This window comes from Aphis gossypii, chromosome 2, assembly GCF_020184175.1.
Source record: "Aphis gossypii isolate Hap1 chromosome 2, ASM2018417v2, whole genome shotgun sequence".
Lineage (NCBI taxonomy): Eukaryota > Metazoa > Arthropoda > Insecta > Hemiptera > Aphididae > Aphis > Aphis gossypii.
Genome location: NC_065531.1, coordinates 68,440,562 through 68,459,105, shown reverse-complemented (window position 1 = coordinate 68,459,105; position 18,544 = coordinate 68,440,562). Strand labels below are relative to the sequence as shown.

Here is an 18,544-nt window from a genome sequence, read left to right as displayed (position 1 = left end):
TCATATTTTATTTTTTTATATGTAATAATGTAATATTGTAATATTTAAATGTGTAACATCCTCATATTGTCAATTTCATCTTAGCTATATACACTGATGAGTGATGACTGATGACATAGGAATCTCATGATTAAAGATTAATAGTGATCCTGTAAAATCTCAAATTTTCCAATATCACTTGGACCATAAAACCAAATTTAAGATTGGTCTGTAAACTGAAAAATTAAAACAAACAGAAAGTTTGCACACCATATTCCTTTCATTATAAAATTTGTTTTCCCTTATTTTTTATTTTTTCGATGATGCAAAACTTTCTTATTCCCTCTATGACATGAAGTTATCTCTGAGCCCACAGTACTTTCTCTCGTCGGTATACCTGATGATCATAGGCGCCTGCAGAAATTTTTTTAGGAGAGGGCAATGTTAGGATTTGTTATATAATAAATAGTAATTTATCTGTAAACATTCAATTTAAAACATATTTTTGAAAATCCAGGGGGGGGACAATAGCCCCAGCTTGCCCCCCCTTGCGGGCGCCTATGCTGATGATATATATTATAATAATGTAACCCCCCCTACGTACTAGCGCTCTAGACAAGCCCCACACACTGTGTGCCAATACATTAATAAAAACCATAATAGATAATATATTGATATAGATAAATTTCTATATTAATGAAAATTATTAATATGACGTGTAAGTTGTATAAAACTTTTTTATTCTAAAGCACGTAAAATAAATAATACAATATATAGTACTAATATTAAAACAACAACTACAACATAAAACATACGGCTGATGGGAGGGGTGTGTTTTAACACCTAATATGGGGAATATCCACCCCATCCCTCCTAAATATGCCACTGTGGTGCAACAACATATATTTTTAGTGAATAATGCCAGTGATTTATATTATTGTGATGAAAATGGTAAAATTTTTATTTCGCATTATATTTAAGCCGATAATAATAAAACTGATCAGAGTATAATTTGGTTTTTTGGTTAAACATAAATCTTTGTTTTTTAAATACAATCCTATGATACAATATACCACGTTCACCGTTCGCCGATTATTTATATTCTAAAATTTTAAAAATATAATAGCTATGTGGTTGTAAGTCGTAGCCAGTCATGGTGGATTAACCTTCTCGACGTCCTGTAGTACGCTCAATATTTACCACCCCCCTTTTTTTTAAAAGTTGTGACTAATGAATAATGATTTTTGATTTGTTTTTTTTAACTACAATAAGTATAACTTGTAAGAAACCTTGTATTACATTTTCTAGTTGTTTTGAGCATACAATTTTTTTTTATCGACATTTCAAAAAAAAAAATACTTTAAAAACTTGAAAATTTCAGTTAGTGAGTTACAATACCCATAAAAAATTGAGTTAATTAAAAACTGGTTTTGCGTAAAAATGTTCATGTTTTTCGGAAATCACTCCTGAAGTTCCTTTGAAATTAGAGCATTATTTCGATAAGTTATATACTTATGCTGTACACAGGTCACAGATACAAAAAAAATAAAAACACATCATTGTGAAATTAATACATTCATCTTTCATCATTTCGTTCAGAACCGTGGGTGTCCCCATGGGGGGGGGGCAAGACGGGGCACTTGCCCCCCGGAATAATGTTATTTCCACAACAATTGGTAAAATTCCCCATGAAAAATAAGCTTCTAAAAATAGATCTACCTATGTATTCAGATAAAAAAAAATTTTGCCCTCCCCCCTAAAAATGTCTGGGGACGCCCATGTTCAGAACCTAAAAAGGTGTGAAAATTAAAAAATATGAACCTTCATTTTGAACTTCGACGTTTCCAATTGCAGAAAATTTTGTTCGCTGGTATTGACTGCTTCTGAAAATAATCCTAGTTTTTTCAAACTTCTTCTTTCTCTTGTCTTTTTTCGCTTCTTTTCAGTACCTATTGGGTTCTACTAAACATTTTTCAAGTATTAGGACTATTACTTACTCATTTAAAAAAATAAATCTACTGTCTTAAGTAGGTACCTAATAGGTATACAAAAGGGGAGGTGGACACATTTCCAGACGTTTACAGCAAAATAAGTTTAAAAATAATATGATGATTGATGGGTACTTATGTGTTAACATCATAGACCTTATATACTTGGTAGTCTATGCTGTGTATTCAATATTATATTTTAATATTTCTGTAAAATTGTAGTTAGTATCCTAGTCGAAATACAAATAGGTACGTCAGAGCGTCGAATATTAGATGTCGTGACAAGACAAGACAGTAACGAATCAGTGGCGCAACAAAAAAAATTGGGCCCCTAAAATATTGTTTTGCCAAATATAACCCTATAACCAAAGGCCCCAAATTACCGTGGCCCCCCCCCCGCAACACGGTTCTGCGGGTCCTCAGTTACGCCACTGAACGAATACTTATAAGTACTATAGGTAATGATGAAAAATTGAAAACCAGTTATCCCCGCACCACACTCTATCATAGTCACGGTGGCTGGAATAAAATACAGATTTAATAAGTAAATTTAATTTGACTTATAGGTTCTTATCACCATCTACCAAGACTACATTGAGTAAAGAGTTGAAACCGCAAAACTGAGTATTAACTATTAAGTATGAACAGTATGAACATTTTTAAATATTGTAATGAATAATGTATTTATACTAAAATTTAAATTTTTATATTGACGTAATATAATATTGTTAGTAAATAGTATTTATTTTAATCGAGTGCATTATTTATCTGATGATAATCGTTTTTTAAAGTTTAAAGCAAAATGTTTGGAAATGTAGTGAAGCTCGATTGGCAGAGCACTGCTGAGGGAGAAACTATAATGCAACATTTTTATAATCCCCAGACAAATGGTAGAAAATTTTTTGGTAGGTGAATGACAATTATACTCTCAATAACCTACTCAAATATATATTGTTAAAATGTTAATTGTTTGGCAAGTCAGTAATCAAATATTTTCATGACAACTTCTAACTTGAGAAAATCTTATGAATTTATTAGGACTATTGGAACGACCTATACTGCCAAACATTGAAGAAGTATCATACAAATTGTTTTTTGTTGGAAAAAGTGGGGCAGGAAAATCATCTACCATTGCTCGACTAGCAGGGATATTAAATCTCGATGAAGAGTACGTAGAAACTCGAGGCATACGTAAAAGTAATATTTATTGGCCGGTCAAGGTGTGGGATAGAATTATTCTATTTAGACTGCAATGTTGGGACGCCGGCGATAGAGATGTTAAAAAATTTGGACACATATTACCGGTAAATAGTTATTTCTATATTTTTGTTCTTGTCTATCAAATATATATTGAATTTTAAGTGTACTGTTAGTATTGATTTAAGGTGTGCAAAGAAGAGGCAGATGCTATTGTGTTTGTATTTTCCTTTACTGACCCTAGTGGATTATCTACTATTTCAACAAATCTGCCCGTTTACATGAATGATAAAAGTAAACCAGCTCCTATTGTTATTGGCACTAAGTAAGGGGTTTCTTTTTTTCTTAAGTATCAGTTAATATATATTTTTATGGTTTATATTTGTTTATTTCAGGTATTGTGCAGGTGATTTTACTGCTAAAGTTACAATTGATGATATTGATGAATTTGAAAAAACACAAAAAATCACTATATTGAAAATAAACAAAACTGATGGAAAATATGATTCAAAAGAAACCGAGATTACAGCCTATACATTGAATGTTATCTGCGAACAGTTATGGATAAGAGATCAAAACTATATATTGAATCAGGAAATGGAATCTTCTCAAATTGTCTGATCTAAGTTTCTTTGTGGAGCGTACTCTATCTCTTAATTAGTATATTTATGAATCTTATAACCAATGAAGTGGTCAACAGCGTTTCTTTAGATTCACCACTAAATTATTTTTGTATTTTATATTGGATTCAGGGCCATCGTTCTTATTGAGAAAGAAGGGTATGGTTCAGGATTTTGTAGGAAACAGACCTGTGCATCTTACATTCTTACACTTACTAAATAGTTGAAATACCATGCACCATTTTTGTTACATAGAACATATACGTAGATGGGTACTTAGTACTTAAAAAAGTAATAAGGTGTTAAAGCTTTATAGAAAATTGATAACAAAATAAATCAAAATCATAGATATTTACTTGATTAAAGATATACTGGTTGCCCATCGAGATATTAAAATTTTAAATAAATAGTGATGAATTGGATAATATATTGTGTGAAATAATGAAAAATAATTATATACATTTTTCAGTCACCAATAAAAAGGTAATTTCGAAATTTGTATTGGAAATTTCTATAATTTTTTTCTTGGGTCACCATGGCATGGAGGGATAAGTTGTTAGATTAAATTTAGCCATACCTGACTAAGAAATCTGCGCACACCTATGAACATATGATATCTATGTCAAATATCAACAAAATCAATTATACTAGGCATTCAATGTAATATTTAATTTGTTTCCTGTTTAATATTTATTTAAAATAGTTTAGTTTTTTTCTTAAGGATTAAATCTTTTTTCATGTATGGACAAATAATTGTCTGATAGTCTATCTTGACCCTTGTGATGTATTGACATGTGGCAATATTTTTAATTATTATTTAAAATAATCACATGGATTGAAGTGCTCAGTACCTCTGATATTATATTTTAATATATTGCAGAAGTATATATTTTTTACTATTTTTCAAATGGAACACTGTACTTAATGTATTAAATGTACATTATGTATGAACAATATTTATGCGAGTTAATATTTTTATTCAAGTTTTGTTTTTTATTTTTTATTAAGCTGAAGATAATTTAATAATTATTATGAATTGATTTTTAGTTTAATATATTTATTCAAGTGCCTTATCATTCCTAAAACAAAAACTACTTTGAGACTAAACTAATTAAGATAATTTTTTATATTTTGTTCTATTTAATGTTATTAGAATATAGAATTTTATTCTAAGATAAATACGTTTTTTATAATTATAATTATTTTTTTATTTTAATAAATTATTATACAAAATATAAATTGATATTTTTTTATGGACTTTTAAGAGTAAATCTGGCGATTCTGTGGGCTGAGGCTAGATTGCATGAAGTACAAAAACCTAGCTAAAACCAAACATTTATCTAACTTGATGAGTAATCACTAAACTGAACAGTGGTGCCCATAAAAAGAAGACTCAAGTTTAAGAAGACAATAGAATTACCTTATAATAAAATAGATTATTCTAGGTTTTGTTAATATAACTTAACTTGGTATATAGGTTTCCACAAACACCTTGGCTCTCAAAAAATATATTCTAAGTTTCTTCTCAACATCAAATGATGGCAATATTATTATAAGAAGCTGAAATTTCTATATTAAGATTTAAGGGGATTCCACTCGGTGATCTTCTGTCTTTGCCTAACATACGAGTGACAGGATTTTAGACGCATTCTTTGCCAAATTTCCTGATTGATATAGTGAAACAATAAAAATTCTAAAAACAGATTTTAATTGTTGGTCAAGTCTTCTTTAGGTAGTCTTTTATACATTTTTGATTTTTTACTTATCCAAGTATGAAATATGATAATTTTTTAATATAATATTTTTAGAAATTTGGTGGGATAATATCAAAAATGTGGGAGAGTCGAACACAAGAAGACTTGACAAAAAATTTAAAACTGTTTTTTGAATTCTTAATGCTTCACTATATCAATCAGGACATTTAGTAAAGAACAAGTCTAAAATGTTATGTCACTCGTTTGTTAGACAAAGACAGAAGATTACTGGGTGAAATCCCATTAATTTCAAAAGTCATTAATTATAATCAATGTGTATGCTTATAATACATTCTGAAGGCTCTAAATTGACATTCTACACATGTACAATCAATAAGTTTATATGCTTAAGGGAGCTCGTTACCGACTTTCTATCTTTGTGAAACACACATGTAACATAAAAATGTAGACATGTTTTTTGCCAAGTGTTCTGTCTTATTGATCAAGTGAGGTGATAAGTAATCTGAAAACATATTTGAATTTTTTATTAAATTTACTTGGGATTGACTTCCCACATTTATTTATTTTTTGATTATATTATAACTTCTTCAAAGTTGAGTGATGGCAATTTTTAATTTCTACTTTTTAAGTATGTATATATATATGATAAAATCAAAAATGTGAGAAAGTCAATCAAGTTGACTTAATGGTAAATTCAAATTTATTATCATTTCACTAGATCAATGAGTATATTTGGCAAAAGACATGTCTACATTTCTATGTTCCACATGTATTTAAGACAAAGAAGTTGGTATCAAATCTCCTTATTAAGCATTTTGTAGGCATAATGTATGGACTTAATACATTTAATAAATATATGACACTCCGATAGCAAATATAAATATAATTATTTCTATAATAAATTATTAGGTAATTATATATAAATTGTAATAACATTGTTATAAAATATTTGATATAAAAATAATTGAGTTAAAATATAAATTTTAATAAGATATTATATAATACTAGTTTCAATATTGTTTGGCAATGGTGTTAAAAAACACAAGATTTGTAAATGCATACGGGTCTTGAACTGCTCAAAACATTTCAAAACGCACCTAGAAACATAGAAAGTATAGATAAATAATAATGTCATAATATTAATTTAGTACTTAATAGTAGTGCTGCATTCGTAATCAAATTTTTATTACTGCTTAATATTGGTTTTCTATATACACTAAATTAGTATTTAATAAGTGTATCTAAAGTGTACTGAATTATAAATAAAATAAAAAATTACTTTTCACTATCCTCTGTTTTGAACGGTGGAACTGCATTTGTAGCATCACAAAAAAAATCCCTGTTAATAAATATGCAAAATTGTTTTGTTAAACCGTTGAAATATAGAAAAAGTTATAAAATTAGTACTTTGAATTTGGTGTAAAGTAATTAGATAATGTGAATGTTAATGCCATCAGATCCAATCTAGCTTGCATGGCTCCATTTTCACTAAAATGTGTAACACAGTTCATAAGACGTGACATTTCTTCTGATATAGTAACTACAATTTCTGATAATACAGCATACATTAAATCTGGTATAATTGTTTGAACCTAATGGACAAAATAAAGGTTATTAATAATGAATGGAACGTGTACTAAAAATGTTGTTTTAAATTTTTATCAAACCTCAGAATGTAATGCAATCAAATTGGTAATAATTTCTTTAGCATATGGTCTAACATCTTTTAGTTCTAAAAGTGAAGGAGAGTCCCATTCAAAGCTGCCCACATACATTGATGGTTCAATTGTACCAACTAAAGGATCACTTTTGGTTTCTATGTAGGTTTCGAGCAATTTACTTTCAGTATTTTCAAGTAACTCAACAGCACGAGCTACAACAACATCAATAGTTGGAAAACCGTTGTCTTCAAATTCTTTTTTAAACTTTAGTAGCATAATGTTTCTTGTATACTGACTGTTACTTATTGTTATTAAAAGTTTTTGTTCCCACATCTAAAATGTATAATTAACACAATTAGTTATGTGATATGACATAAATGTATCAATCTACTTCATCACATCTGTTAAGTAGTGGAAATATAGAAATTATAGGTACTAAATATATTTTTTTTCAAAACATTGGTATAGACTAAACCTTGATAAATCAATAATAATCTTAATAATTCATTTTATATCATTTAGGAATATTGTCGAAATCAACAAGGATGAACCCGATACCCTTTGCTAGTATTCTGATATAAAATAAAATAACTGACTTTATTTATGACATTTCAGAGACTTATGACATAGACAAAGGCTTTTTCAAATTGTTAAAGACTTTTAGAGAATAATTAAGATGTTAAATGAGAACATTTTCTTTGTCCTAAATTCAATAAAAAAGCTTTTGAGGATAAAAAGTTTTCATATAGTGTAAAATGTTAATTTTTTTTTTGTTAGTAATATTTAGCTTGTATATTTTTATAATATATTAAATAAAAAATATGTAACATTATTAAAATATGTCTAATATCTAATAAATAAATAAATAAATAAATAAATTGAAATTCTTAAAATAAGCCTCCAAATCAAAAAGTAGATAAATTGGAGAGAATTCAACACACACACACACACACTGTTGGACATACTAAGGTTCCACTATATATTTTACATATTGTTTGTGCGTGCTTAAAACTATAATATTATAGCATTTTCATTAAATATTTTGAAAAATAAAACTTACCAGATCATTATGTGATTTTAGCCCTGTGACTGAAGATCCGCTTAAGGACATAACTGTGGTAGATGAACAATTGGTATCTGCATTTAAACCCACTTGTTCCAATACCTTTAATATGAAAATGATGTTAATAAATCTACAATATTTAATACAATTTAAAATATAATTTGATACCTGTGAAAAGTTCCAAAAACATTTGTGAACCAGTAGTTGTAATTCGTTTTTTGCAGTTTCATTATCAACTAATGCAGTTTCTCTACGCTCATCACGAATTACATATTCTTTGGCTAAATTCATTGCTTCCATAATGATTTTGTAGAAATCATTTGGCTGAAAAATAATTATTATTAATATAGAATTTAGTTCATTTAATATTACTGAGAATTAAAATTACTAATTGTGATATAGTTCCTTGTTTTGAATGATAATCCAGTTTCCAAGTCTCAGTATTTTTCAATTGTATTATTTGTTCTGATGCTTGTTTAAATAAAATATTTAAACAGTGTAACCTAATCAAGACAATAAAATATATTTTAATAAACATTTTCAACTGGTTTTTAATAACAACAATAAAAAAAACTGTACCTTAAATCAAATATGACACTGGAAATCTTATTTAAAGCTTCATTGGGAAGATCCAAAGCCATTAATACTGTAAATACTGATCGAATTTGTTTTAAACAATGAGGCAACCATATAATAGGCACTGGTGAAAATGAACTAGTTGTAGTAGTAGGTAACATAATTGTTCTATAAATATCAGACACAGTCACAATTATGTCTAATATCATTTCCTAAAAATTATAAATTAATGTTATTCATGTATATTTTTGAAAATTCAAAATATTAGTAAAGTATACTTTGAAATCCATTTCATGGCTGTAATCTGGTTTGACTGCTAAGTCACCAATAAAGTAATTTTGTCCGAGTTTCCACAAGTCTGGAAAGTAATCCGATATAACAGTAGCTATTTCATCGATGCATAATACTTTTTTAGGCTCAATGTTCTGTAAAAATAATAAGATTTAACATTGCTTAACATCATTTATTAAAATAATAAGATGTGATTGAACATACTTGAGGTTCAATTTGCTGGGATAAACTAATATTTCTTTTATGTTTATTGTGTGGATGTCTATTGTTCTTATCTGAAATATGTGTATGCATCATATTTAATTATTGGATTTAAAGTTTTATTCTTATCATAAAAACTTATTGAGCTAATTTGAATAGATTGTTTATGTTGAATAAAATAAAAATAGTTAAAGTATGAATTATTTACTTGGAGTTTCATTTGCTTGTTCTTCAGTTATATATTGTTGATAACTAGCTTTTATTTTATCAATTAGAAATTGTTTCATGTGAATGATTGCTTCCCAACCTGGGTCACCATTGTCATTCAGAGCAACTAAATTTCTGCACAAATATTTTTAAAAATTTAAAAATTGTATAAACTTACAACACTTATGGAATTAATTCTATCCAGGGGCGAATGCAGGAAAAAATTTCGGGTGGAGTTTTGAAAAAAATAGAATTTTTTAAAGGTTTATAAGTAAGAATAACTACGTTTGAAATTAATTATCCATTCATTTCGGAGGGTGATTGAACCCCCAAACCCTCCCTGCATCCGCCACTGATTCTACCTAATATGCATTTAACTATTTAAGTATTTAAATATTATTACCTAATTATTTTCTTTTGTTGTTTCAATGTTGAGGGCATTTGATGAAGCTTTGACTTCAGGTTGATTCGTATATTCATAATTTTGGTTTCAACTTCTTCTAGTATTTTCTTGAAAACCTTTTATTAAAATAATAAATATTTCAATATTTTTATAATAAAAACATAGTATATTAATTATTATACTGACCGAAACTTCAGTTTTACCAAACAAATTTAAAGCTCTTGCGTAATCATTAATAATTACATCAACATCTTCGTTTTTTATATTACGATCAATATTTATTGGTAATTGAAATAAAAATTTATATCTAGTCATAACAGCTAATGCATTTCTAGTAGCTTCAGCTTTTTCTCTTCTGGTTAAAACACCATGAAATAAATGTGTTGCCTCTTTTAAAGATTCTATAATAATATTTTCATTAATATTAAGGTTAAACAACAAGTTATTTATAAATCAACTATTTAAAATGTACGGTTAATTGCTTCTTCAACTCTAAAGAGAGTTTCATTATTTCTTTCAAAATCTGCTTCATAATTTTGTTTTAACGTAAAAAGAGTATCTAATTGTTCCATGACTGATCCAACATTATCCTACACATAATCATTAAAATATATTATATATTTTATATTATTTTTTAAGTATTACTTACTTTCAAAAAAGATAATTGTCCTTCATTTTGTGAATCTACCTTTCTCTTTAAATATGATAATCCTACTCGTAAATCATCAAAAGATGTTCCATGATGGTGTTCAAGTAAAAACCAGGCAGGTTCAAAGTTTTCAGATAATAAATCACCAGAACCATCCGGAAATAATTCAGTTAGTTCATTTTCAGGAAATTTCCTTATTGTGAAATCAAAATAATATATTACAATAACCTTTTGACTGATCTGATTAAAATGATCAATAAATAAATACATACTCGTCTCCTTCAACAGATAGACCAAGAGGATCATCTAATTGAAATATGGTGACCGAACTGTTTTGTCTGCCCCAGTTGAGGGGAGCTTCTTCTACCCACACCGCACTCTCTTTTAGAGGGCCAATTGTTTCATGATAACCACGGAACTGTACAGTACTTGTACCAACTCCACCAGACTTAGTAACTAGAATTATATCTCCACGTCCTTTTCCTGGTCCAGATCGTGCAATGATCTTATTTGGTGATTTCCATTCAGCCGAAAGCATACACTCGCAATCACATATTTTTAAACCTATAAGCCCCATAAAATCGTTAAAATGTTTTTTATAAAATTAGCTAACATAATTACTCGATAGATCGTTAGGGTTAATGCCCAAATATTCCCCTCTGATCGTCACTCTTGTTCCTGGAGGACCTTCTTTCGGAGAAATTCCTGTTACGACTGGACTTTTAGCCATTTATAAATAATAAATAACAAATCGTCTACAAAAATAAAGACATTTTAACGTCTCGAAATAAAAATAAAAAATCGAAATTCGTAGTTAACTAGTTGGTAGGTAAGTAAAGTAGAACTCAGTTTTAAATATTTCAGATTCCCAACTTATCAGATTCACTCCGTATCATGTATTGATATCGCTTATCATTTTATCAGTAATCACTCATTTGCACATGTATAATATCAAAAAATTCCGGTTTTCAATTTTCAAGAAATTAAATTAAATTTTATTATTTTGTCATGGTTTTGAATTAATTTTATGAAGTATTAAATTGACAAACAATAATTAACTAAGTATTCGATCAATTTAAATCTAGGAATGTTAAGTTTGTAAAATATCAAAATGTTTAACGTCAGATCCTTCATTGGATTACAAAGTGTAATTTCACGTTTTTCTACAACTCAGTGAGTAAAATATTTGCACAATGTTGTGGTATTGCGCTAGTAATTAGTATTTTGAATCTAACTTATTTATTTAATTATTACCAATTAAAATCTAACTTTTTTGTATTGTTATGAATTTATTTTCAGAAGACATTTAAAATTTATATATCCACATTTCTCAACTGTACAACCAGAATCAGAGTACAACATTTCTAATGAAGGTAAGGTTTTATATTTTTAATCAGATGTTTTGTTTGTTAATATTTAACACTTTAAGAATGTTTAAAATAGTTTGTTTATTTCTGATAGTAATATGCATTTTATAAAGAGAGGAGTAAAAATAATTATGACATTTAAAAATAAAATAATTTAACAATTAATGTTTTTTTTTTTCATTAAGATATAACTAGATTGAAAAGAAAATTTTCATCACCACGTAATATTATTTCAAACTTTTATAACCAAGTCGAACGAACACAAAACATAAAGACAGGTTGTCATTTTGGTTTTAACAAGAACAAAAAACATCAATGGAACTGTAAATTAAGTGTCCAATGGCCCAGCCCTATTGTATTTTCAAGTGTGGCTGCTACCAAAGCCAAAGCTGGAGAATTGGTGTCTTTAAATGCTATTCAATGGTTACAAGTAAGATATTTATTTATATGATGGTCATTTTTTTTTCAGCAAATTTATACTCAACAAATGCTTTGTTTAATTATTAAAATTATAACATTTATCTAACATTTTCATCATTTTACCTCTAAGTATTTCCCTATTTAACTAAAACTAAAATTTATCCGAAGCTGATATTCTATTAACTATTTATTTATTCTAGTTTTAGAATATTAGATATTATGTTATTTTATAATTTAAATTAAATATTAAACCATGGCTAAAACTTTAATTGTTATTGTATATTTAGTCAATAAATACTTATATTTTTTTAGGATATGGAAAAACTTGATCATTCTGGAAAGCCATTAATAGTATCAAATAAACAACGTATTGATGTAGCAACATCACCAATTGCTTCAATAGATTTGAGTGAACAAAATGTTAAATTAATTTCAAGCTTAGTACAAAAATACAATCAGGTTAGTTGTTTTGAACAAAATAATAATCATTTGAATATTTGAACATTTTAGTTGTTTAAAACACATTAAAGAATACACTTATTTATCATAGGAAATTAAACCATTGATAAATAAAAGAAAACCAATATTAATTGAAGATGATCAAACTAATGAAGGTAAATTCTATTATTTAATTATACATGCTTAATAAATAAAGTAATGATATGTTTTAGTTTTAGAAGAGTTAAATTTTAAATTACCTACATTTTCACATTTTGACTATACAAATCGAAACGAATATCTTTATAAAAAAACTACACGAACATTGTCTGAAGTAGTTCAATTACCCATAGACGACTATGAGTATGTTTAATAACAAAACTGTTCACAATTTAATATAATTAACACTATATTATTTTGTATTTATATTTATACTATTAATATTTTAGATCAGATGTACTAGAAATGATTGAGAATAATCGAGTAACTATTATAAAAGGAGAACCAGGGTGTGGTAAAAGTACTAGAGTGCCTAATTTCATTATGAAAAAATGGAGTCAAGAAGGAAAAGGAAGTGAATGTAATATATATGTTACTCAGCCAAGACGAATAAGTGCAATAACACTAGCTAATCGGGTTGCTGAAGAACGATTAGAAGAAGTATATACTAAAATAAAATTTAACTTATAAATATAATTAGACAGATAAATAATTTTACTCACATTTCTAGTTGGGCAATGTAGTTGGTTATCAAGTGCGATTGAAACAAATATTGCCTAGGAAACCAGGCTCTATAGTATTTGCATCTAGCGGCATACTGCTTCAGAAATTACAAGCAGACCCTGGACTGAAAGAGTTTTCACATGTTATCATTGACGAAGCCCATGAACAGGATATAAACACAGAAATATTGTTAATGCTTACAAAGAATGCATTGCAGTTAAATGACAAATTAAAATTGATTATAATGAGTGCAACACTAAATGCCGAACACTTCCAGAACTATTATGGCCATTCAGCTTCAACTATTGAAATACCAGGTTTCACACATCCTGTGAAAACTCAATTCTTAACGGTACATTATAAATGATGATTAGTTTGGACGTTTGGTATTTTGATTTTGAGATTAATATTTAATGTATAATTCCAGAAACAATTGGCTAGGGAATGGGGTATATATGATACAACTGTTGAAGAAAATGGTAAACCTTATTGGAATCCACAATTAGCAGCAAATGTAATAAAGTGGATAGATAATAACAAATCACCTGGAGCTATATTGTGTTTTGTATCTGGTTGGCAAGACATAATTGATGTAAAAAACACTTGTCACATTTAATAATTTAACTATTTTATCCTATTATATTGTTTTTTGAATAATAGGTGAATAAACTGTTACAAAAAAGGCCTCATAATTTCGATATAATGTTTGCCCATTCTAAATTGACACCTGAAAAACAAATAGAAATCATGAGACCTGCAAGTGATGGAAGACGAAAAGTTGTGCTGGCTACTAATATTGCTGAAACCAGTATCACAATTAATGATGTAGTATATGTAATTGACACGGGTATGCAGAATATATCTAGGTAAGGTTTTGAATTATTTATAATTTTAAATAGTAAATAAATAAATAATCTTATTTTGTGATGGTTTTGAAAAAATTCATAGCTTAAATTATTACACAAATGTATACCTACAGTTATTATTATTTTTTTAAATGTATAGTTAAAATACTTACAGTTTTAGATTAATAATACAGCACTACAGCAGTAAATTTTTAGGATTTACAACTGTTATTAAAATTAATTTCATTATATCTCTATGTAATTAAAATATATATAACTACATAACTATAAAATTATAATTTGTCAATGTTGTTTATATGTAATTGTAAAACACTAGTCACTAGTATTTTATGTATTTCAATCATTAAAATTAATTATGATTTTAATTACTAAAATAATGCTTATTTTAATTGATAATACTTTAAAATATATATTATGTAAATTAAAAATTTATAGTTGGAATGCAGAGAAAGGTATTAAACTATTAGATCGTTGCTGGGTCTCTCAGGCTAATGCAAAACAAAGGAGAGGTCGTGCTGGAAGAACTCGGCCCGGAGAATGTTACCATTTATATTCATTGGATCATTTTAATAGTTTCTCTGAGTATCCTACTCCAGAGATTCAATTAACTCCTCTTGAACATACAATTATTACTCTTAAGGTACCTAATTATTTACACGTATCATACATATTACATACCTATCTTATATTGTTTTGTATAATACAAAATGTCAAATAATTGTTAATATTATCCAGATACATAGCCAGGATAAAGCAAAGGTTGTATTGTCCAAGCTTTTGAATTCACCTAGTGTAGAAACCATTGATATTGCTGTTTCGGAATTACAACTTCTTGGGGCCCTAGACAAAGAAGAGAAACTAACAGCATTAGGAAAACGAATAGCCGCATTCCCATTTGATCCATGTCTTTCAAAAGCTTTAGTTCATTCAGTATTTTTAAAGTGAGCAACAGTTTTTCATTGAGTTATATTCTATAATAGTTTGGTTGTTTTGTTGAATTTATATTTTTATTAATGCTAGTAATTCATTTTTAGATGTCTAGATCCTACACTAACAATTATTACTTATTTATCAAGTAATGTGAACATATTTAGAGAAACTACTGCAGCTGATTCACGACATATAAAAAAGGAGTATTCAACGTGCAGTGATCACCTGGCTGTGGCTAAATTATTTTCTGAATGGAATAGAACACTAGACCGTTATAATAATAACAGTAATACTTCATTATCAAATAATAATCTTATACTTATAAACAGTGAGTATGCAATTTATTTAATTTATTATTAATTTTATTATTTTTATATAATATTCTTTAAGATAATGCATAAAAAATGTCTTGTAGATAAATGTTGAGTGTCTTGAACATAGTGTTATTTGAATTTTTTACAGAATTGAAAAATTTATTTACACAGCATTTGTATAATAGTTTGCTTATTGAAGACAAAGACATTAATAATTTAAATTCAGAAAAACCATTAGAACAACTAATACCAGCTGTATTAATTTCTGGATTTGGAAATTTAGTTTTTAGAAGAACGTTTATGCGACGGAATGGACATTTAGATTATTCATTTATTAATGAGTATAAAATTGATTGCATTTATGAACATTTTAAATTAGATCACAACTATCATTTTTAATTTAAATTTATTTATTTAGTGCTGGAATAAAAGTTGTACATCATTCAGAAAGTGTAAATTATAATAAAGATAAAGAAAATGAGTTATTAACTTACTTTAGAGAAGGTAGATCACTTGACCATGATGCTGTAATGCTTAATAAATCTACATATGTTCCTCCAACATTAGCTGTATTGTTTTTTAATGGCCAAGCATCATTTAAGCACGTAAGTTTATGATTAGAACAGTTTAATATGTATCATCTTTGGTTATTTATTTTATATTTTAAATAAATTTTTTTCCTCAGGATGGACACAATAATTGTTTGATTTACATACAAAATGGAAAACGTGTTAATATTTCATGTTCTAAAGGGTAAGTTACATGTAGTATAAAATTAAGATAATAATGTTAATGATTTTTTAATTATTGTAAAAGATGTCATGCACTATGATATAATGAAATTAATCTCTTTTACATAACTATGTTAAACTGAAAAATTTTGGTATTTAATTTGTCTCAGATAACCTAGCAACTTAAAGACCACTTTTGAATTCACTTGGTTTTTTCACCACCCTGTTAGATTTCAACTCATAGGTCATTATCTGTTCTATTGTAAATATTTCTATCTAAATATTTGCCAATTAAATCAATCCACCAAATACTGAGTTTCTTTAGGGACCTTATTCTGTTTATGTTTTGACCAGTTATTCTTTCTATTAATTGTCCTTGTGTAAAGTATCCTTATATTTATCGATTTTCTTAGTTTGTTCAAAACTCTAAACCAATTCCCGATAAATGTTAGAATGTTATAAAATTTATGCGATTTTTCTTCTTATATTTTTTTTTTCAGTTGAAGCATGGTCCTATGTTCCGTAGTATTTTTTGTATTTTTTTAAGTAAAAAAAAATAAATATATATAATAGAACATTTTTTATTTTCAGTGATTGGGAAACATTATTATCTCTGAGGAATGTAATAAGAAATTTTATTGATTTCCTAATGGAAACATATGGACATTATGAAACTAACGATCATACTTATGATGATATCATGGATTTCCGTGATTCCATGTGTTCTGTTTTGTGTAAGCTTGTTGAAAAATGATTTTGTTTTTTAATTGTTTATCTCATAGATTTGTAAAATGTTATTAGTTTATAGACGTCTGTATTATGATATATAATTTTTCTTTTAGAAAAATTTAACTTCTATCTTGTGAAATTTAAATACAATTTATTTTATATTTGTATGTATGTAATCAACTTGGAGTTATGTAATTTGTACCTTACCTAACCTACTGAAAGTAATTATTACTATTACTAAAAACGAGGTTTACAAAGTTATTTGATGATAAACAGTGTTTATTTTATAAGCTTTTATGATCATGTTCAATATTCAGTGAAATGTAAATGTTAAAATTGACCATAATTAGTTTACAGTTTTGTGATTAAATTTGTGGTTTTGTTCTGAAGCTTAGAATTTTGAGGTTTTTGAGCTCACTGCATATTGCAACATTCAAAGCATTGTTTTTTATTATATGAATATAGAGTTGTCATTACAATGAATAAATATATTAAACAATCTTTTATACTGTTTGAAAAAATGAATAATGATATTGTTTAGAAATTGATTTTCCAAACAGTGAGTTCCTAAATTTGTAATATATTTATTAGAACATTAGTATATAATATACAAATAAGGCTTTCATTATTAGACTTTTTTAATATTTAGTCCCAATTAAATATGTATCATAGTTAAAGGTTGTTGATGTAAGGAGGAAAGCAAAAAACCATCTCAACGAAGTAGACTGATGCAAGATTTTCTCCAATCCAGCATTAATATTTTAAGGTGTTTAAATGAATCTAATAAAAAAAAAAAGTTGTAATTTAATAATAATATACAATATTATGTTATATTTTTTATAATATATATACCTAAATATATATATAAAAAAAAAATAACATGTTGAAAAACCACATGAAATTTAATTTCATATGTTCTAACATTGTTATATGATATTTATAGCTATAGCTGCCAATTCATTTGTTTGGATCGATATAAAATAACTTGTCTGTTCCAGATGTCAAATACTAATATTAGTAACATTGGTAATTGTTTTAAAATTTAAATTAGAAGAAACGATTAGATTACCAGAATTGCAGGCCTATAAACTAGTTATGTGATATTTTTATGACCACAGTATATCAATAAAATAAATTCAAATTTCATAATTTCTAAGTTTATAAAAAAAACCAAAGAAATAATGTTGAAACACGTCAAACACGATTCGTATTTTCCTAATAGCGTCATAAGACATTGATAATAATAATATATAATAATAATAAAAAATATAAAATCATAGGTATAGTATTACTCTGTGGTAGTATATTATTATTATTGTTATGTGGGTGATATTATCTTGGATCATAATGTCATATAGAGTAATTACTTTATGAATTATATTATTATATTATATTATGATCACGGTATTAGAAGAACCCATCTTCATGCTCATCTTAAGACCGTGGGCACGAATTAAAATAAATTAATAATAGTAA

General features: G+C 27.2%; 3 protein-coding genes across 6 annotated transcripts; 2 read left to right on the top strand and 1 right to left on the bottom strand.

Moving 5' to 3' along the window:
- The first annotated feature begins 1,448 nt into the window (after positions 1 to 1,448).
- Positions 1,449 to 4,913, top strand: LOC114126068 (ciliogenesis and planar polarity effector 2-like). Of its 3 annotated transcripts, none has more exons than XM_050201915.1 (5): positions 1,449 to 2,605; positions 2,759 to 2,872; positions 3,006 to 3,271; positions 3,353 to 3,489; positions 3,560 to 4,913. In XM_050201915.1, the coding sequence occupies exons 2-5, from the start codon at positions 2,770 to 2,772 to the stop codon at positions 3,783 to 3,785; spliced, it is 732 nt and encodes a 243-aa protein (XP_050057872.1). In that variant the 5' UTR covers positions 1,449 to 2,605; positions 2,759 to 2,769; the 3' UTR covers positions 3,786 to 4,913. The 3 variants fall into 3 exon arrangements, with proteins under 3 accessions (XP_050057872.1, XP_050057871.1, XP_050057870.1); XM_050201914.1 differs by having other exon boundaries at positions 1,449 to 2,694; XM_050201913.1 differs by having other exon boundaries at positions 1,455 to 2,872.
- Positions 4,914 to 6,367: 1,454 nt separating this feature from the next.
- LOC114126065 (exocyst complex component 2) lies at positions 6,368 to 11,417 on the bottom strand. The gene is made up of 17 exons (XM_027989939.2): positions 11,172 to 11,417; positions 10,823 to 11,114; positions 10,551 to 10,743; positions 10,374 to 10,491; positions 10,088 to 10,302; positions 9,902 to 10,017; positions 9,500 to 9,633; positions 9,295 to 9,365; positions 9,078 to 9,224; positions 8,803 to 9,011; positions 8,612 to 8,726; positions 8,392 to 8,547; positions 8,221 to 8,325; positions 7,167 to 7,493; positions 6,907 to 7,091; positions 6,779 to 6,838; positions 6,368 to 6,596 (listed from the first exon to the last, which is right to left on the bottom strand). The coding sequence occupies exons 1-17, from the start codon at positions 11,278 to 11,280 to the stop codon at positions 6,494 to 6,496; spliced, it is 2,655 nt and encodes an 884-aa protein (XP_027845740.2). The 5' UTR covers positions 11,281 to 11,417; the 3' UTR covers positions 6,368 to 6,493.
- Positions 11,418 to 11,515: 98 nt separating this feature from the next.
- LOC114126063 (ATP-dependent RNA helicase DHX30-like) lies at positions 11,516 to 17,235 on the top strand. Of its 2 annotated transcripts, none has more exons than XM_027989936.2 (17): positions 11,516 to 11,723; positions 11,850 to 11,923; positions 12,103 to 12,347; positions 12,650 to 12,796; positions 12,888 to 12,951; positions 13,015 to 13,138; positions 13,225 to 13,435; positions 13,506 to 13,850; positions 13,926 to 14,090; positions 14,159 to 14,364; positions 14,800 to 15,004; positions 15,100 to 15,305; positions 15,399 to 15,622; positions 15,757 to 15,949; positions 16,027 to 16,213; positions 16,294 to 16,361; positions 16,931 to 17,235. In XM_027989936.2, exons 1-17 carry the CDS (start codon positions 11,662 to 11,664, stop codon positions 17,091 to 17,093), a joined length of 2,889 nt encoding a protein of 962 aa, XP_027845737.2. In that variant the 5' UTR covers positions 11,516 to 11,661; the 3' UTR covers positions 17,094 to 17,235. The 2 variants fall into 2 exon arrangements, with proteins under 2 accessions (XP_027845737.2, XP_050057863.1); XM_050201906.1 differs by having other exon boundaries at positions 13,009 to 13,138.
- Positions 17,236 to 18,544: the final 1,309 nt, after the last annotated feature.

Coding starts and splice junctions, on each gene's coding strand:
- LOC114126063 (XM_050201906.1), top strand. CDS start 11,662: ATGTTTAACGTCAGATCCTTCATTGGATTACAAAGTGTAATTTCACGT. Junction 12,952..13,008: donor AGATGATCAAACTAATGAAG/GTAAATTCTATT, acceptor GATATGTTTTAG/TTTTAGAAGAGTTAAATTTT. Junction 16,362..16,930: donor AATATTTCATGTTCTAAAGG/GTAAGTTACATG, acceptor TTTTATTTTCAG/TGATTGGGAAACATTATTAT.
- LOC114126068 (XM_050201915.1), top strand. CDS start 2,770: ATGTTTGGAAATGTAGTGAAGCTCGATTGGCAGAGCACTGCTGAGGGA. Junction 2,873..3,005: donor AAATGGTAGAAAATTTTTTG/GTAGGTGAATGA, acceptor TGAATTTATTAG/GACTATTGGAACGACCTATA. Junction 3,272..3,352: donor AATTTGGACACATATTACCG/GTAAATAGTTAT, acceptor TATTGATTTAAG/GTGTGCAAAGAAGAGGCAGA.
- LOC114126065 (XM_027989939.2), bottom strand. CDS start 11,280: ATGGCTAAAAGTCCAGTCGTAACAGGAATTTCTCCGAAAGAAGGTCCT. Junction 8,548..8,611: donor AAGGAACTATATCACAATTA/GTAATTTTAATT, acceptor ATTATTTTTCAG/CCAAATGATTTCTACAAAAT. Junction 7,092..7,166: donor TGATTGCATTACATTCTGAG/GTTTGATAAAAA, acceptor TTTGTCCATTAG/GTTCAAACAATTATACCAGA.